Genomic DNA, 17,939 nt, shown 5'->3' with positions numbered 1-17,939 from the left:
GAGTGGAGAAGGGGATAGCAAAAGAGAAAGGAGGAGGAGGAGGAAAGAAAGAAAGCACCCACAGAGGACTAATCACACTCCATAATTACTTTTGACATCTACAGGGCTTCATAGAAAGATCATTTAGACCAACACAGCGGGGAGGGGGGAGAGGAAGGCGGCAGCAGGGCCTGGGAGGAACTTTGGTATTTCCACCCTGGGCCCCTTGCAAATGCCGATCCTTTGCCAGGAGGACCTATGGGACAGAGAGGTCATCACATGTTTTACCAGGTTGCCCAATTTCTCTTCTGGAGCAAAGTTTGTGATTTGGTTTCTAGAGCTTGAAGGACTGTCAGGCCAGGGGGGCATCTTCCCAGGTGGGGTTGGGGCCTCTCATCCACCACAGCATAGCTGACTCCCACCAGGAAAGGAGCTGGGGCATCAGCATCTGGGCACGCTCGCTATTACCATCCCTTTCTCCTCCTCCCCCTATAAAACTGGAATTTCTCTTGCAGCCAGGATGCTGCAGCAGGCACTGTAGCCCCTGAGAGATGCTGGCACACCAGTCTAACCCCACAGTGGTGGTGGGTCAACACATTGTCCCCAGGTGCAGTTTTTGGGATGGCATCATGTAAAAGGAGGCAAGGTGTGATGAGGTGACAGCCACTGTGCCCAACCATGACTCATGCTCAGTTAAGATAGGGATTTTCCACTCTTCCCCCAGGAGCCCCAGACCCTCTTTTCCAAGGAGACAAAACAATCTGTCACCTTCTGGAATAAAAATGTCAATTAAAAAGACCCAACAAATGCTTAAGGCAGATGATGATCTTCCTCCTGCAAGTGCAAAGCGGAATGGCGGAGGAAAGGGCAGACGTGGAGCTGGGATACCGTGTGTGAGCAAAGGGGGGGGTGTGCTCCCAGTGGGAGTCAAGCCATGCCCCAGTCCCAGGGCATGTCCCAGCATGACAACCCAACATGGGAGCCATGAGTCCCCAAAAGCCTGGGCTGCACCCTGTGTCACAGTGAGGACACAGTAGCATCCTGGCAGGATAAGGCCAAACTCAGTCAGCTGTTCAAAACGTGGGCAAAGCTCGAAGGCTTTGCTCTATATCTCCCTTGTTCCTTGGAAGATCCGCAGTAAATCCCTAGGGATTTGCAATCTCCTGAACCAGGACTGTGCTTTTCCTCTCTGGCTTGCACACAGCTGCAGCAGCTGAGCTGACACAAGCAGCACAAAGAGTTATTAGGGAAGTCAGAGCAGCATGCTCCAGCTCTGCTCCACAAGAAACTTCTTCCTCCTCAGGATTTTCATGCTGATGACCTGCTGTTGGTCATCCCCCTGCAGACCCCGTGGCTTTGGACACACAGCACAGACACTGACAGAACAAGCAGGGCTGGGAGCAGGGCAGGGAAAGGTGCAGGACAAGCCAATTTTGGGAATGCACCTGGATTTGAGAGGTAGGAGCTTGTCTGATACATGCAGGCCACAGCACAAGTGCTGCAAGCACATTTCATTTAAAATGTGGTGGGACAGCATCAGTCCCCTGTGGATGGAGCAGCTTCTGCTCCTGTGAACCAAACCTGTAAAGCCCAAAGCTGCCCCACAGCTCACCCACAGCACTGCTTTCCCCACGCAGGGAGACCTGGCATTCCTGGTGACACTGTGTCAAAATCATGAAGGGAACTCCAGATGCCACAAATCCTAACCCCACGCAACTCAAAAATCCCTGGAAGAGCAGGAAGGACGGAAAGCAGCAGGAAGTTAGCACAGAGAAGTGAGTTCAAAGGCAATTCCAAAAGTCATCAGCCACACTGTGGCACCTCCTCCTCTTAGATGGGACAATCTACAAGGGTTTCCAGAGAAAAGGAGCTTCCATACCATCCTTGGAGCGGCACGCAGCCATCACCAAATTGCTCAACACCCGGAAGCCAGCACTGCTGCATGGAGGTTAGACAACAGACCCTTCTCAGCTTCCACTTTCCATCCAGATATACCCCAGCAACTACAGTACTGGAGAACAATCCCACCCAGCTCCTTTTAATTCATGGGTTGTCGCCCCTTTGCTCTCCCTCCAGGAGCATTTTGAAGCACCCACTGGCAAAACCTGCTGATAAGATGAAGCCGCCCCAGGGCTGTCCCCACTCCACTCACTCCAGCTGCTCCCAAGAAGCAACGGAGAGATTTTCTCTCACCATCTGCTTGTCTTCGTTAGGTCTCCCTTTATTGGCCAGATGTTCTTGCAGACACGGAGCCATCCTGGCTTTGGTGCTGGCTCTTGGGAGGAATCTGCACGCCTGATTTCTCAGAAATCTCTGGGAGGGAGGGAGGGAACAGGCTGATACAGTGCCAGGGAGCCTTTCAAAGCCATGCCTCTGGGAATTTGGGCTACTTCCCCCTTAGAGAGCCTCTCCACTGCCAAAAGGGACCATGTTTTATTTTAGATGTTGCTAGCTGTAGCACTCCACCTCCCCTTTTTTCTTCCCCCCCCCCCCCTTTTTTTTTCCCCCCTTTATTTCTCCTGCCAACATGGAGAGGCAAAAAAAAAAGGGAAAGAGCAGAGCAGTGAGCAGAGCAGACTGAAATCTTGAAATCTTGCTTCCCAGACTGAAATCTTGCTTCCCACAAGGATGTGGGTAAGTTACTGAGTAAGACTTTAATTACTTGCAGCCTGGCCCTTCCTGCCAGGTTGGGAAATGGATGGTTGGGCGGTGCAGGTGAGATGCAGACCACCTGCCCTGCCCCGCTCTCCCCAGCCCGGCTGAGGAAGGCAGAGTGCTCCCAGGGGATGGGCATCACTTCAACATGGCTCTCTGTATTTTCTCTTCCCTCTGAAAGGCAGAATTACCAGTACAGCTCTGCTCCTTTTGATGAAGAACCACTTGCTCCAGTAACACCAGTGGTTTGGTTTGCCTGGGGTGGTTGCCCTTCTCTAAACCACCCCAGGCAGGTACAAGCATCTCCCACCGCTGTCGCTGGGAACACCTCAGCAAGGTTTGGCCACGGCAACAACTGCTGCAACAACAATTAGGAAATGGAATATCTGAAGGGGCTTTGTATCTCAGACTCCACTTCCATACAAACAGGAGCCCTCCATTTCAGTACAAGCAACAGACCTAAGGGGGTTACATATGGGAAAGCAGGCTCCTGGGCACCACATGGACGGACAACACAACCCCAGAGCAGCCCAAGGTGGTAGAAGATGCAAGGAGGAGAACCACCACCATGCCAGCCATACCACCACATGCACTACTGACAGAGCAGAGGCATCTCCTAGCAGGTCTGTCAGAGTTTGTCTGTAAGTGGAGGGCACATCAGTGAAGTGTAGGTAGTTACAGGCTTGCAGGGTTGCCCTCAGCCTGGCACAGGGAATGGGTTCATCACCACTGAACTTTCATCCATTTCCAATTAAATAAAGAGAACTAAGTTTCCTTCTTCAGTTCCTCTGGGCAAGAGGCACAGCAGGCAAACTGAGAAAATGCAACATACTGGTTGTGTAAGAAACCAAACTATCAGCTCATTAAAAATACCAACAAACCACAACCACCAAACAGCAACTGAGCAGAGATTCCTGCAGTTCTATCACCCAAACTAGAGGTGACCCCCAGACAGACATCACTGCTGAGGATCCTGCTTTGAGAATGCCACCCTTTCCTTGCAGTCCTGGCAGAGCACCATGGCTGCCCACAGGCCACAGGCAGAAGGGAAGGTGGCAGTCCGAGGGCCTTTAGCCAGGCCCAGCTGATCTGCTGGCACCAGTGCTGGCTGCAAGGGTTGGCTCCAGCTCCCCTTGCTCACCAGTACTGCTGTAAGAGAACAGGAAGCTGACAGGGGAGAGACAGCAGGACTCTGCGGGCCCCTAGAGAGACCAACAAGTAACAAGCCCATGGAGTTAGCACTGCTCCTCCAATGTAATTTGCTCAGCAATATGAGTGCCCATTACCCCAAGCTGTTTAACATTTCACTTCCCAAACTGGGTTAGTGAGACAAGGCATGGAGCACAGCCACCCACCAAGCCACAGGGCAGCACACTGGGATTGCTCCTGACACAGGCCTTTTGCCAAACCAGAAACCACAAGGAGACTTGTTTTCAGCTTCATCTTCCCCATCAGGTGGGCACAACACATTTCTGTTCCATGCTCCCTGACAGCTCTCCAACACACCACCACTCCTGAATCCCTGCCTGCTCACGCCCCCCCCCTCCAGGAACCATCACCACCTCACCTCGTCCCACTTCTGCTGTGCTGGGCTAAAGGAGAACACCAGAAAAGTTCCCTGTTTGGTACAGGATGCCCTCACACCATCTAAAGATTATTAAGGCTTTGAAGAAACACTTTTTGATCTGGAAAGGGAAGTTCTGAAGCCTTTGTTCACCCAGCTTTTTCCACTGGTGGTAGGACCCAGCTGCCCTTTCAAAAGGGCCTTAACATCACCTGCACTATTTTCACACAGCTGCGTGGAAAGTTGGCCTTGAACCGGCACAAGAGACATGCCCAGAAGCAGTAGCAGCAACTAAAAATATCAGAAAGAGAAACTTTGGTTTAAAATCAAATCAAAACAAAAGAGAAAGAGAGAGAGAGAAAAGGTAAACAGAGGTGCAAAGTTGTCTCATGAGAGGGGTATCTTGCAGGGTATCATAACCCCACAACCTTGGAGATTTATATCTACATTCCCAGCTTTGTTTTACCGTTCCAACCTTCATTGCACAGGACTCAAAAATCACTCTCATATGGTTGTTGAGTTTCATAAATAAAGTGAGAACTATATGCAACAGATACATCATATTTCCCCTCCCCAACCCCCCTCCCCCCCTCCCCCCCCAAAAAAAAAAAATATCATAAGAAAAGGTACATCAAATTAAAAAGTAGCTTCATGAATGAAGATACTGCTCTAAGTGCACTTTCCCTGCAAGTGCAGCCAGTGCCTCAGCGCTGGATATGAAGAAAGGAAAACAACAAAACCAAAACCCAAACCCCAAGCGAACAACAAACCACCGAAACAACCAACCAAACAAGTTAAAATAATCAGCTTTTAAAAACTTCTAAGTCCGGTTTCAACCAGTCAAAACCGGGCCCAGCAGAAACTGAGTGTGCTCTCAGCACTGTCCCGTGAGGGAGTCCCTAGGAGGCTTCGTGAATCCAGACTGCTTTGCACGTCCTTGTTGAGACTGTAAACAATCCTTCTTTCCTGAACTGTCCTCTTTATTGGCAAAACAAAGTGAAATATTTTATTTTGTTGTTGGTTTTGTGTTTTGTTTTGTTTTTTTTTTTAAAGTTTTTTTAAAGTTTGTTTGTTTTGTTTTTTTTTTAAAATAGGACATTAAAATTAACCCAGAAGAAAAGAAACGAAACACAGTGAGCTTTGTTGGGAGTCCATAGGATCTGGTCTGGAAGAGCTCGGAATAAATGTGTTCAGCGTTTTCTCCTGTTGTCATCAGCTGGAACTGTACCAGAGATCAGGTTACTTGGGGAAGAGGGGAACAGAATGAGAAAACAGAGGATGAGGAATAAGAGCCCGTGGCCCATCTCATGTGTTCATTTCATTCGCAAGGTCCTCTATCAACACCTTGGTGTCAGAAGCCTTGGACCTGGAAAAAGAACACAAACAGAAAACACTCGTTGGGGGGGAGAAGAAATTCCCATTGCTGCACACAGACAGCAAAACCGCAGTGCATTCGGAGGGAACAAAGTCTTCCCTACACAGAGAGGGAATGAGCAGGCTACCAAAGCCATTTCACACTCCCCCACTCTCACTGGGAATAGCAGAGCCCCAGCTGTCCCTCAGCATCCTCCTTCCAGGGCATTGCCCACGCCGGGGATGGCTGCGGCACTCCAGGATGCGACGCATGCATCCACCCCTCTGCACAGAACTCCTGCTGCAGCAGGGGCTGCAGACCCAAAGGAGTGTTCCTTCTCAGACTGCCATCAGGCTGATGTACAGCAGCTTCTTCTGCTATAGCCTTGACAAAGAATCATAGAATGGTTTGTGTTGGAAGGGACCTTAAAGATCATCTAGTTCCAACACTCCTGCCATAGGCAGAGAAACCTTCCACTAGACCGGGTTGCTCAAAGTCCCTGTCCAACCTGGGCTCAAACGCTTCCAGGGAGGGGGCATCCCCAGCTTCTCTGAACAACCTGTTCCAGTGTCTCACCACCCTCACTGTAAGGAATTTCTTCCTAATATCCAGTCTAAATCTACCCTCTTACAGCTTCAGTCCATTTCCCCTCATTCTAGCACTACAAGCCCTTGTAAAAAGTCCCTTCTCACCCGTCTTGTAGTACCCCTTCCAAATACTGGAAGGCTGCTGTAAGGTCTCCCCTGGAGCCTTCTCTTCTCTGGGTTGAACAGCCCCAACTCTCTCAGCCTGTCCCCAGAGGGCAGGTGCTCCAGCCCTCTGATCATCTTTAAGGCCTTCCTCTGGATGTGCTCTGTCAGATGTTTCTCTTATGCTGAGGGTCCCAGGATTAAATGCAGTACATCAGGTAGGGTCCCATGAGAGCAGAGGGGCAGAACCATCTCCCTTGACCTGCTGTTTGCATGACATTATTTGCTGCGTGTCTGAGGGGTAAAGAGATGTGGTTGTAGGGAATTCAACCAGGATTTGGCCCACATCCTTTCTGCACAAAGTTTTTCAGTGTCTAGTGGCCACATGAAGATTGTTGGTGTGGGTCACATCCGTATACTCTAAGCCAACAAGGATATGAGACAAGCATGGCCCAAGGGCTGTGGTTCAGGGCAGAGCACACCCTTTGCATGACAGCCATGGGCCTCCTTCTCCTTCAATCCACCCCTCCCATGCAGTGATGCAAGAGGGGGATGTGCCACAGGGATTGCACAACGCTCCTGACCCGCTGCACTTCAGCATCCCCAGGGAGCCCAGACTTGTCCCCTGGCCAAAGGGCAGGGCTCTGCAGCTGTGCTGCTGGGGCAGCAGCAGTGCGTGGGACACTGGACCACCCTGTGATGCTCAGAGCACAGGCACTGCAGTGAAGACACAAAGTCAGCAGGTTCAGGGGCTGGGGTGCAAGGTAGGCAAACATTTAGGGTGCAAAGAGGGTGGAAAGAAGAAAAGGCATGGGTTTAGACCTGAGAGAGGAAGTAGTCTGGTTTTACACATAAAGCTTTAACCAAAGGACAGGTGAAATCTTGGGGTGGTCTGAAGCCTGTAAAATGCCAGCTGCAAACCTGGAAGAGAGGTTCTCTTCATTTATAACCTCTTGCAATTGCTAGAGGCTATTTGTGCAGGAGGAAAGTCTTGTAAATGCAACTCCCTTGTCCAGCGGTTTACCAGCACCCCATCTGATGGATCAGTCCTCCAGCAGAGGCACATCTGTTTACTAATTGGCCCTGTTCCCCCTTTGCACAACTATTCTGGTCGAGATCAACACACGATTATCTGGCCCACAAACGGCCACCATGCGGCTCCAACACGAGATGCAGTTTGTTGTGGCAGAGGAGAGGCAAAACCTACTGTGAAGCCAGGCGAGGTCTGCGCAAGGAGACGCTCTGGCTGCGCTTCCACTGTTTGTTCTTGCGGCGGTTCCGCACACCGTCTTCCTGGTCCATCATCTGATCCAGGAGCGTCAGATCGTCGGCGTTCAGCGGCGCCACCGAGATGTCCCTCACGGCACGGAACTCGCCACAGTTGTTCAGGTGTTCATTCTCCAGGCGGAAGAAGTTCCACACAAATCGCCTGGGTGGAGAAAAAAGCAACAGTTACCAATCTGATTCCAACTGGTGGGCATTGCCCGTGCTTGGCAGAGCACAGGTACGCGCCCTTGGGTACCACTGACTCTTCTCACTGATCAAAATGCCTCTGGGAACATGCTGGGAATACGGAGAGGCAGGCAATAACTAACAGCAACACCTGCTGCAACATCTTCCCAACTCTCTGGAGAGCAGCAGATCTGTCAGGCTCATTCCTTGTCCCAGGGATGAAGGCAGCAGGCACTAGAAGTAGAACACAACCTCCACCACGCACAGCAAGTGAGGCTCAGTAACCCGCACCACGCACAGCGAGTGAGGCTCCGTAACCCCCACCACGCACAGCGAGTGAGGCTCAGTAACCCCCACCACGCACAGCGAGTGAGGCTCAGTAACCCCCACCACGCACAGTGAGTGAGGTTCAGTAACCCGCACCACGCACAGCGAGTGAGGCTCAGTAACCCGCACCACGCACAGCGAGTGAGGCTCAGTAACCCCCACCATGCACAGCGAGTGAGGCTCAGTAACCCGCACCACGCACAGTGAGTGAGGTTCACTTTCAAGGGCTTTTAGTCACCTCAAGAAGCTGTGAGGGTGTGTGGTGGTTTGAGAGAGAAGGCCTAAGCTTTCTCTCCCCCACAAAGAGGGAAAAAAGAGGAAAGTTCCAACTGAACTCAAAACTTAAAGTTGCATTCTACCAATCTACCAATGAAATTCGTTTAGACCTGTCTTTTGTTTACAAAACATTCAGCCAGAGTGTCCCAGCACTGTCCCTTTCTTAAAGCCACAGCCTCAAACGGTCACAGGGTGGCTTTCCAACTATAGAGGATATACTAGTGTATAAAGAGCTGTGGAACCTTGCAGATTCAAATGATGCAGCATCCAAATTAGTGTTTGGAAAAGCAGCAGAGATTTGAGAACTACTGTAAACCCCAGAACCAAGTGAAATTTCATCTTGGAATCTGCACTGGTGGCAGGACCCAACTCTCCTTTCATAAGACCCTTAGGATCACCTGCAGTACTCTCAGACAGCTGCATGGAAAGCTGGAAATTTTAAGAAGTAGTTTAGTTATAACAAACCTCTCAAGATTAGGTCTAGGTTCAGAGGCAGCTGCAAATGCAGCATGAAGAACCCAGCCCCATATTGCTGCAAAGCCCTCTACATCTTTCTTCACTTAGCACCCTGTTTGGTTTAGATGTTTCTGTTAGACCTAGGCTTCCATTTCAAGGACTGGTACCTTCCATGTCCGAGAAGCAAGGCACTTCCCAGCATGTTGATGTAACACACATAATAGAAACGTAAAAGGAAGATGAACTGTTGAGCCGAGCAGCCTTACCGGAACACCTCCAGTGGGGCAAATACAGTAGAAATTATGTCATCAGCATAAGGAAAGATTTGTATGGAGGTGAGAGAGATCTGGATGGTCCACGCAAAACGCAGGATCACATCTTCTACAATGGCACAATAATAGTACGCCTGAAGAAGGAGAGAGACAAACAGGATGGCTCATCATGTATGTTCTGCACAAGAGACAGACCTCTTTGGGCCTTAAGGAACTTACTTGCAGCTCAGCCACTAGGGAAAGGAACAGTATGAAATGATCTCTTTGAAACAAATGAGCTCTACTGCTAGAAAATCCCAGCCCATGAGATCACAGGATGCTAGGGGTTGGAAGGGACCTCTGGAGATCATTGAGTCTAACCTCCCTGCAGAGCAGGGCCGTAGAATCTAGTGCAGGTCACACAGGAATGCATCCACATAGGCCTTGAAAGTCTACAGACTAGGCAGTTTTTGCTCTATATTTACTTTTGTTGTTTCCCAGATCTAAAATACTAGAACTCATTTGGTTTAGTTTATAATGACCTAGCACTGCACTGTTGCTGCTTGTCCATCTTGACAAAAACTTTTAGGAGCATTGTGTTTATGGTCATTGCATAGCTTATGCTGAAGTTGTTAGGCTGGATGTTAGGAAGAAGTTCCTCACTGAAAGAGTGATTGGCCATTGGAATGGGCTGCCCAGGGAGGTGGTGGAGTCACTATCACTGGAGGTGTTTAGGAAGAGACTGGATGGGGTGCTTGGTGCCATGGTTTAATTGATTAGGTGGGTTGGATTGGTTGATAGGTTGGACGCGATGATCTTGAAGGTCTCTTCCAACCTGGTCTGGTCTGGTCTAGTCTGGTCTAGTCTAGTCTAGTCTATTCGCTGGGTAAGCCAAAAATCACTGAGGCTGTGGGAGTTTCATATAGGGGGGACTTTTGCACCAGTGGGAATCTTCCCACGAACTCTTCAGAAGTAGGCAGGGGTTTATTTCCATGCTCTACAACAGTCATCTGCTAACACCCATTAGCTCAGATGGTGTTGGATGATAGGCTGGACTCGATGATCTCAAAGGTCTTTTCCAACCTGGTTTATTCTATTCTAATAAAGAGGAATGCATCCAGATGGGGCTTGAAAGTCTCCAGAGTAGAAGACTCCACAACCTCTCTGGGCAGCCTGTTGCAGTGCTCCAGCACCTTTACAGTAAAGAAGTTCCTCCTCATGTTGAGGTGGAACTTCCTGTGCTGTAGTTGATATCCATTGCCCCTTGCCTTAGTATTCAGAAGCTCCAGTGGCCAAGTGCACTGTGCTCTAAGCTCAGCAAGGTCTGTTCAAAGATTAAAAGCCTTCTCTAACGTGAGAGCAGGCTGCGTACGCACTTTCTGAGGGTAGACGATTCCTTCTCGAAGAAAGGTATTTTCACCAGCATTTTTGTCAAAGAGACCCCAGTCCATCTTCAGGTCCCAAATGAGAGTATAGCACGAGCTGATGAAGTAGAAGATAATCCACAGGTAGAAGAACACTTGGGTGTCACTGTGGTTTTTAGCTAGAAAAGAGAAGAACAGCATACTTCAGTGCAACTTACAGCAGACTGTGTGTCAGAACAGCTACAAAGTGGCTGAGTGGAAGCAACATTCAAAATTCTGGGAAGTTCAGGCTAACTGGAACAAAATGAAAAGCTATACCAGGACCAGCTTTATATTGTCATTTAAATCCCATTTTAGTTTTGGGAATTAAATTCCAACTGGGATTGTTGCTCTCTGGAAGCTCATGGCAGAGCTGTCATTCTGACTCTGAACAGCAGGTGGAAGCTGAGTGCCACACTTCACCAAGGACACCGGCTAGTACAACGGGAAAAGCCAGGAGGGCAGTGGCTCAGAGGAGGGATTTGTCAGAAAGCATCTTGGTTTGTGTTAACATAAACAACTGTAAATTAAAACACCAAAAGCCTGAAAGAAGATGGGCAGGACAGGGATTTCCACCGGCCACTTCAGAGGTGGTGGTGGCAGGGGAAAACAAGCAAAAGTAAGGGAATACATTAGTCTGTAGGTATAAATCCTGGAAAGGGCTTGATGCAGAGTTTGAAAGAGATTCATAGAACGGTTTGGATTGGAAGGGACCTCAAAGATCATAAAGTTTCAAACCCCCTGCCACGAGCAGGGACACTTTCCACTAGACCACGTTGATCAACACCTCTTCCAACCCAGCCTTGAACATTTCCAGGGAGGGGGCATCTTGAAGGTCTCTTCCGGTCTGGTCTGGTCTGGTCTATTCTATTCTATTCTATTCTATCCTGTCCACAGTCTCCCTGGGCAACATGTTCAAGTGTCTCACCACCCTCACTGTAAATAATTTCTTCCTCATACCCAGTCTAAATCTGCCCTCCTCAAGCTTAAAGCCATTCCCTCTCATCCTATCACTACAAGCCCTTGCAAAAAGTTCCTTCCCAGCCTTCTTGTAGGTCCCCTTCAAGTAGTGAAAGGCCCATATGAAGCTCCTCTTAGTGACAGGCCCATATGAAGCTCCTCTTAGTGACAGGCCCATATGAAGCTCCTCTTAGTGACACATGGGACTGTGGATATGTTTTTGCAACTAAGCTGTTTCCTACTCCATCAAAAAACCCCCAAAGTTAGACTGCTCTCAGTTCAGCTGAATTTCCCCACATCAGTTGGCTGGGTAAAAACAAACAGATCTGATAATTCTGTTTGCTTTTAATTAGCAAATCTGGGGCATAACATTCATAAAAATAAAGCACGTTGTGCTGTGCTGCAAGGCTGAGACACTGCAGCTAGCTGCTAGCAGGAGCCTTTCCTCCCTTCTGTGCAGCCGCTGCAATGGTTCACTCCCTGATCCCTCCTAACAAAGCCAGCAACACTTCTAGCACAAAAGAGTCATCATGTTTTCAGTCCAAACCTGGTGCCACACTGAGTGGCATCTACATACACATGGCTTTAAAACAACAGACTCCCCGAAGTTGCTCGCAGGAGGAGCAACAAGGCCATTTACCCTCTACCTAACGATTACACTGTGAATGTAACACAGCAATCCGATAGAATTAATGGAGGTGAAAATGAGAGGCACTGTGTAAGAGGACATGCCTCCCATCACACCCTTCAGGCTTCCTGGACATGATGTGCAGGATATAGGTCAAACACAAACGCTCATTCCCCTTTCAAAGCACATCCCCTAAAGCAAATCCATTAAAGCCACTTACACAGCAAAGCCTGTCTGCACTGAAGCTTCCCACTGGTGGAGGGAGCAGGAGCCCAGGATCTGCTGCAGCTCTCAGGTTTGACTAGCTTCCTTGCTTTGTTCAAGGTTGGAAGGCTTTGAGCATCCTCCCCAGGCTCAGCTTTATCCAAGGACAGGTCTAGCATTGCATCGCTCGTCAGCGGGGCTGCAGAGAGCCATGACGTCACCCGCGAGCAGGCACAGAAGTCCCGCAGAACACGGGGCTCAGATGCCCATGTTCGTTAATGCTGCTGCTTTGAAACCACCTCTCCCATCTGTTTTTGAAGTGCAGCTGCCCACAAAACAGGACAAGGTGAGGTTTTTGGAGCTTAGCAATTAGGGCTCTGCTGTAAGGTTTCATTCTCCCCTATCGGCTCCTCCAAAGACTCCGTCCAGTATGCTATTTCATGAAGAAAAGCCAGAGGCTGACATTCAGTGACTCAGCCTGAGCTCTTTGTAGCTCATTAGATATCCATCTGTAGCTCCCACCACCAGATCCTAAATGATCATTGAGAGGCAGTTAAGGATTTAAGTGCTTTCAAAGCATCTAAAATGCTCCACACTACCCTGTGAGGCTGTATGCTTCCTACGGTAGTTTGGGCTTGAAGGTTAGGTCTTGCTGCACTTGTGTTCCTTCAGACTTCTCCAGCCACCACGGATACAGCCTGGCCTCTCACTATTATTTCAAACTATGTAAGGGACTAACAAAACTCTAACCTGAGTTGGCAATTACATAGAAAGGTGATTTTGAAGGTTCATGCTGATTAAAAAACCCTAAATTGACCTAAAGGTTGTTACATGCAGCTATGGAAAGGACAAGTACTGGGAAGAAAATGGCCCAAGATTAACCTCATCAACCTCAAAAAGATGTGCTTGCTTTTTAGTTAGGTTACCCTGGTCTCAGCTCCCTTTCAATGCCCCTATCTCTGCAAGGGTCTTTTCAGTGGTACCTGGGGTCACACTACTTGCCTTTGTTCCTCCTCACTCTCTCACCAACTGGCTCTGCAACTCACCCATCTCCTGCAAAAACTCATTAAACCCCCAAATCACTCCCTGGTAAAATGCTCTGATAGGAACTAGCCTATTGTCTTCAGCCCTGGCCTCTGAGTCCCTTCCTTTAATCACTTATCCTCCTTTCCCTCCTGCCTGCAATTCTGCTTGATACCTACCTTCCTTCTGCCCTAATTGGTATTCAGCTGGTGTACAGAAATATGTTTCTGCTCTAGGCAAGCAATTATATCTCAATCTCCACTGGCTGGTCCTAGTGGCCCTCTTCACTGCTGCTCAGGGGGCTAGAAAATCAAGGCATTCATATTCTGCCCAGAAGCTCCCTCCACTTCTGGCCTGCCAGTTCTTCAGGAGCTCTGCATATGTATGATGATGTCAGGATCTATTTAAGCAGAAGCTGTTTCATCCTGTGGTTTTTCTTTGTTTAATGATGTGCTAAAAACCAACAAAAACCCATTACAGAGGGTTAGTCTCAGAATGAGAGAAGCAGCACTCTGGCCACCTACTAGACCTCAACCTCTCCAAGAGGGAAGAAAAGACTAAGTCTTCACCATGCCACGATCTGCAACATGCATTTGGCAGTTCACCCCCCAGCAAGAGGTATATGAAAGGCCTTTCTACTCACTGCTCCAAAGGGCACCACCATGTAGCAACTTCCTCAGCCACAGTTATTCAAAACAGTAGGTGCAGAACAGAACACCACCAGCAAAAACCCCCTGTGTGCAAAGCTGCAGGTGCAGCTTTAGCCTCCCTGTTGATGGGCAGATTTCAATATACAGTAACATTACCAAGTCTGCAACTTGGAGGTGTTCAGCTGAGTCAAAGGATATTTAAGTTGGCAGTGCCCTGCTATCTCCCCTTGGTGCAAAGTCATAGAATCATAGAAGTATTTTGGTTGGAAAAGCTCTCTAAGATCATTAAGACCAACTGTTAACCCAGCACTGCCAGGCCACCACTATACCATGCCCCTCAGAACCACATCTACATGTCTTTGAAACCCCTTCAGGGATGGTGATTCCACCACTTCCCTAGGCAGCCTGTTCCAGGGCTTGACAACCCTTTTGGGGAAGAAATGTTTCCTTATGCCCAAACCTAAACCTCCCCTGGTGCAACTTATTTATAGTTTCATAGTTTCATTCAGGGTTGAAAGGGACCACACGGATCATCTAGTTCCAACCCCCCTGCCATGGGCAGGGACACCCCACACTAGATCAGGCTGGACAGAGCCTCATCCAGCCTGGGCTTAAACACCTCCAGGGACGGGGCCTTGACCACCTCCCTGGACAACACATTCCAGGGTTTCACCACTCTCATGGTGAAGAACCTCCTCCTCACATCTAGCCTGAATCTCCCCACTTCCAGCTTCATTCCATTCCCCCTAGTCCTGTCACTACCTGAGATCCTGAGAAGTCCTTCCCCAGCCTTCCTGTAGGCCCCCTTCAGATACTGGAAGGCCACAATGAGGTCACCTCGGAGCCTTCTCTTCTGCAGACTGAACAGCCCCAACTCCTTCAGTCTGTCCTCATAGGAGAGGTGCTCCAGCCCTCTGATCATCCTCGTGGCCCTTCTCTGGACACGCTCCAGCACCTCCACATCCCTCTTGTAATAGGGGCTCCAGAACTGGAGGCAGTACTCCAGGTGGGGTCTCACCAGGTCTGAGTAGAGGGGGAGGATCACTAGAGGCCATTTCCTCTTGTCCTATCAGTCGATGGGAAGCAGCATACCACAGGAGCCATTTGCAACCTTCACCGCAGAATTTCCATTAGTTTACCCTATAAAAGTCAATTCCAGTAGTCATTTTGCACAAACACACCCACAAATTGCTCCAGAAGGTCAACTAGATAAATAATGGAAGGCTTCCACCTTTGAACTGAGGCTGCGAATGGCCACAGTCCCAGCAAACAGCCAAAGGCACTTGCAGCAGCAGAATTTACTGCCTGCAAAAATTGCTGATAGGCAATATCTTGGATCCCCAAGCCAGCCCCAGGGGACAAAGTATCTGACCAGCATTCTGAGAAAGTCCTACTCTGCAGAAATTACAGCCCCTTCTAAAAACAGGCAGGAGAAAGGTTGCTTTCCATCAAAGAGAGACAGCGAATGCTCTCCTGAACGCGGTTAATATTGACTTTGCCTCCAAAGAATACTATCTGTTTACCCTGCTGAATTATTTGGGGCAGTGTAAACACCATAGAGTATTCACACAGCAAAAATCAATGCCATGTATTATTGAAGACCTGGATAAGAGCACAATGGCCCTCGATAAGCACTCCTGGTGTGGTAGCCACAGCAGCTAGCTGTGGGTGCTGCTGATGGTGAAGACTGTGATAAAAGCTGTAAGAAGCACGAGGTTATCAGGAAACAGCCAGGTAAAGCCCTGCCATATCACACAAAACTCTGCTTCCAGCATCAGACAAAAACCTCTTGGTCAAGGCACACAGACTTCAGCCTCCTTTGATGACCAGCCTTTCAATCACAGATTTAAGCAGAACCAACCCCAAAACATAGATATTTACAGCGTGTTAGATGAGCGTAGCCACGGGAATACTAAGCATACACCTTCTGCCACTCAGCCTGGGGTGACATGTGCCCATTAATTCCATCCCAGCACACAACAGGAGGGGGTCGACAGCCAGAAGTGACTTATGTAGATAAGAACTGCCCTCAGAGTGACATCCCCAAGCATTTGTCTAACACCTTCCTGCTTGAAGTGCATTTTTACAGCTCCCTCCATAATTATACATCCTAATGAGGGAACAGCAGCGGCGTTGCCTTCTGCCCAGCCAGCACGTACCACCATTTCACACTGATCAATGGCAGAGCCATGATATCATGGTGGCCTTCACACAGAAGAAAGGCAAAGAACCCTGAGGAGCACAGGGAGGACTCAGCATCGTGTGCTGACGGGCTTTGTCAAACACCAACCGTTCCGTACGAACAAGCTTCCCGTTAGACTCTGCAAGCCCCTGCTATACCCTCCAGGCACAACTGAAAGCAGAGCAGCAAGATGCAGCACAGCAAAGAGCTGTCAGGAGGCAACATCTCCTTTCTTCTCCTAGTTAGAGTCTACGTTTGTGGAGCAGGGAAATCCCCAAATCGTGTGTTGACTGAAAATACTCAGCAGGTTTGCGTTGGGATTGTAGGACAAGACAACTGTGTCTAATTTCAAGACACTGCAGCGATCTCATTGCTTGTTATCTCACAAATAGAAGAGTGTCTTTTCATTGCAAACAGGAGGAAGCAATTCAGGCATGACTGAGATTTGATCTGAGTCTTCTGCTGGTGGCTTCTCCAGCATCTGAGAAGTATTCTTGAGGGATGTTTAACTGCTAATTTGAGAGGATGGAGTTTCCAATCTAAGTGCCAACAAAGTTGCTAATAAGAATATCTGGATTAACAATCAAAAATAACGACCACAGTAATCAGGGCCTTTGATGGACAATTTAGGGATCAGGATACACTGTCATCTGCTATCTCTGAGGTGCTTTGAGATCCCAAAGCAGATTTCTTCAAAACATAACAGCAACCAAAAAAATATACTCAAGATTAAAGAACATTCTTTGATGACTGCATCTCCTCAATTTCTGCAGCACCATACAGCTCCAGACCTGCACACATCTGACAGGAAAATCACTTGTGATATCGTCAGTTGCCTTTCTTAAAATGTTCCATTAAAAGGAAAACAAAACACCTCAGGCTTCCCTGCTCTTAAGTGCTCAGAGGTATCAGTGGGCCACCCTTTTTGCTTACACCTCATTTACTAGTGTTCCTTTCTCCAGCCACCTCTAACACTGAAGTGTGTGAAGGGATACAAAGCAGTACTGCCAGTCCACTTCCCAAATCCCAGCTATTCAAATCCATCTCTTGGCTGCAAGCTTGCAAAGCCAATGCATGAATCACTCAGCGGCAAGGTGCCGAAGCTGCCTCTCCCCCACGGCGCGGCTGCCGGCACCGGGAATGTCCCCCTTGACATTTGTAGACACACGAAGCATGGGGAGATTTCCCTGTGGGATTTTATGCCTCATCTGTGCTGACGTTTGAGGTGCAGCTTCCAACATGGTTCTCTCATCCCCTCCCGAGGCTCCCCACTGAGCACAGGCTGCCAGCTCCTCCCGCCTTCCCCATTCACTTACCGCAGGCTGACAGACAGCGAGCTCCTGCCGGCACCTCCACCCTGGCCTGGATGGTCCTGCTGCAGCCCTGCTCCTCACCCTTCCCAGCTCCACCCTGAAGCACCACCACCAGGATGGGTGTCTAAGCAATTAGAGGAGCTAACAAGCCAGCATGGAGAAGCTGGGCTTGCTCAAGGTGCTGCAGAGATCCACGTCAAAGCCGGGAGGAGGTCAGAGGCCAGGATGGAAATGTTTGCCCATGGCAATGCCTCCAATTCTTCACTAATGACACTGCTGCTGCTCTGATGGAAAGGATCAGAAAGACTGACTAATGAACACAACTCATTACTGAAGGCCTCCCGGGCACAGGATGACAGGGTTTCAGACAAAAACTCATCCTAGCTCACAGCAATGTGACAGACCTTGCTCGTTTCGGCTCCAAATAACCACCCTGATGGAGTTGCCAGCATGTTGTGCTAAGGCAAGCTGCACAAAACCTGCAAGTATTAAGAAGAGAAGCCAGCTAATCCCATTACAAAGTTTGTTTTACTTCCAAGAGGTCAATCGAAGCACCCTGTAAGGCTCTTGTGA

At 49.0% G+C, this 17,939-nt stretch overlaps 1 protein-coding gene across 1 annotated transcript in view; it reads right to left on the bottom strand.

The window, feature by feature from the left end:
- Positions 1 to 4,987: 4,987 nt before the first annotated feature.
- The window catches only part of XPR1 (xenotropic and polytropic retrovirus receptor 1), a 138,014-nt gene continuing 125,062 nt past the window's right edge, over positions 4,988 to 17,939 (bottom strand). Inside the window, exons 12-15 of the mRNA XM_068141452.1 lie at positions 10,380 to 10,546; positions 9,019 to 9,158; positions 7,449 to 7,670; positions 4,988 to 5,564 (exon numbers count right to left, since the gene is read on the bottom strand). Of these exons, the coding sequence (XP_067997553.1) occupies positions 5,504 to 5,564; positions 7,449 to 7,670; positions 9,019 to 9,158; positions 10,380 to 10,546 (590 nt within the window). The 3' untranslated portion in view covers positions 4,988 to 5,503. The remainder of the gene's footprint in view (positions 5,565 to 7,448; positions 7,671 to 9,018; positions 9,159 to 10,379; positions 10,547 to 17,939) is intronic.

Source organism: Melanerpes formicivorus, unplaced genomic scaffold (genome assembly GCF_026170545.1).
Source record: "Melanerpes formicivorus ecotype bairdi unplaced genomic scaffold, bMelFor1.0.p_v2 SCAF_7, whole genome shotgun sequence".
NCBI classification, from domain to species: domain Eukaryota; kingdom Metazoa; phylum Chordata; class Aves; order Piciformes; family Picidae; genus Melanerpes; species Melanerpes formicivorus.
The sequence above is the reverse complement of the archived record's forward strand: the minus strand, read 5'-3'. Positions and strand labels throughout refer to the sequence as shown.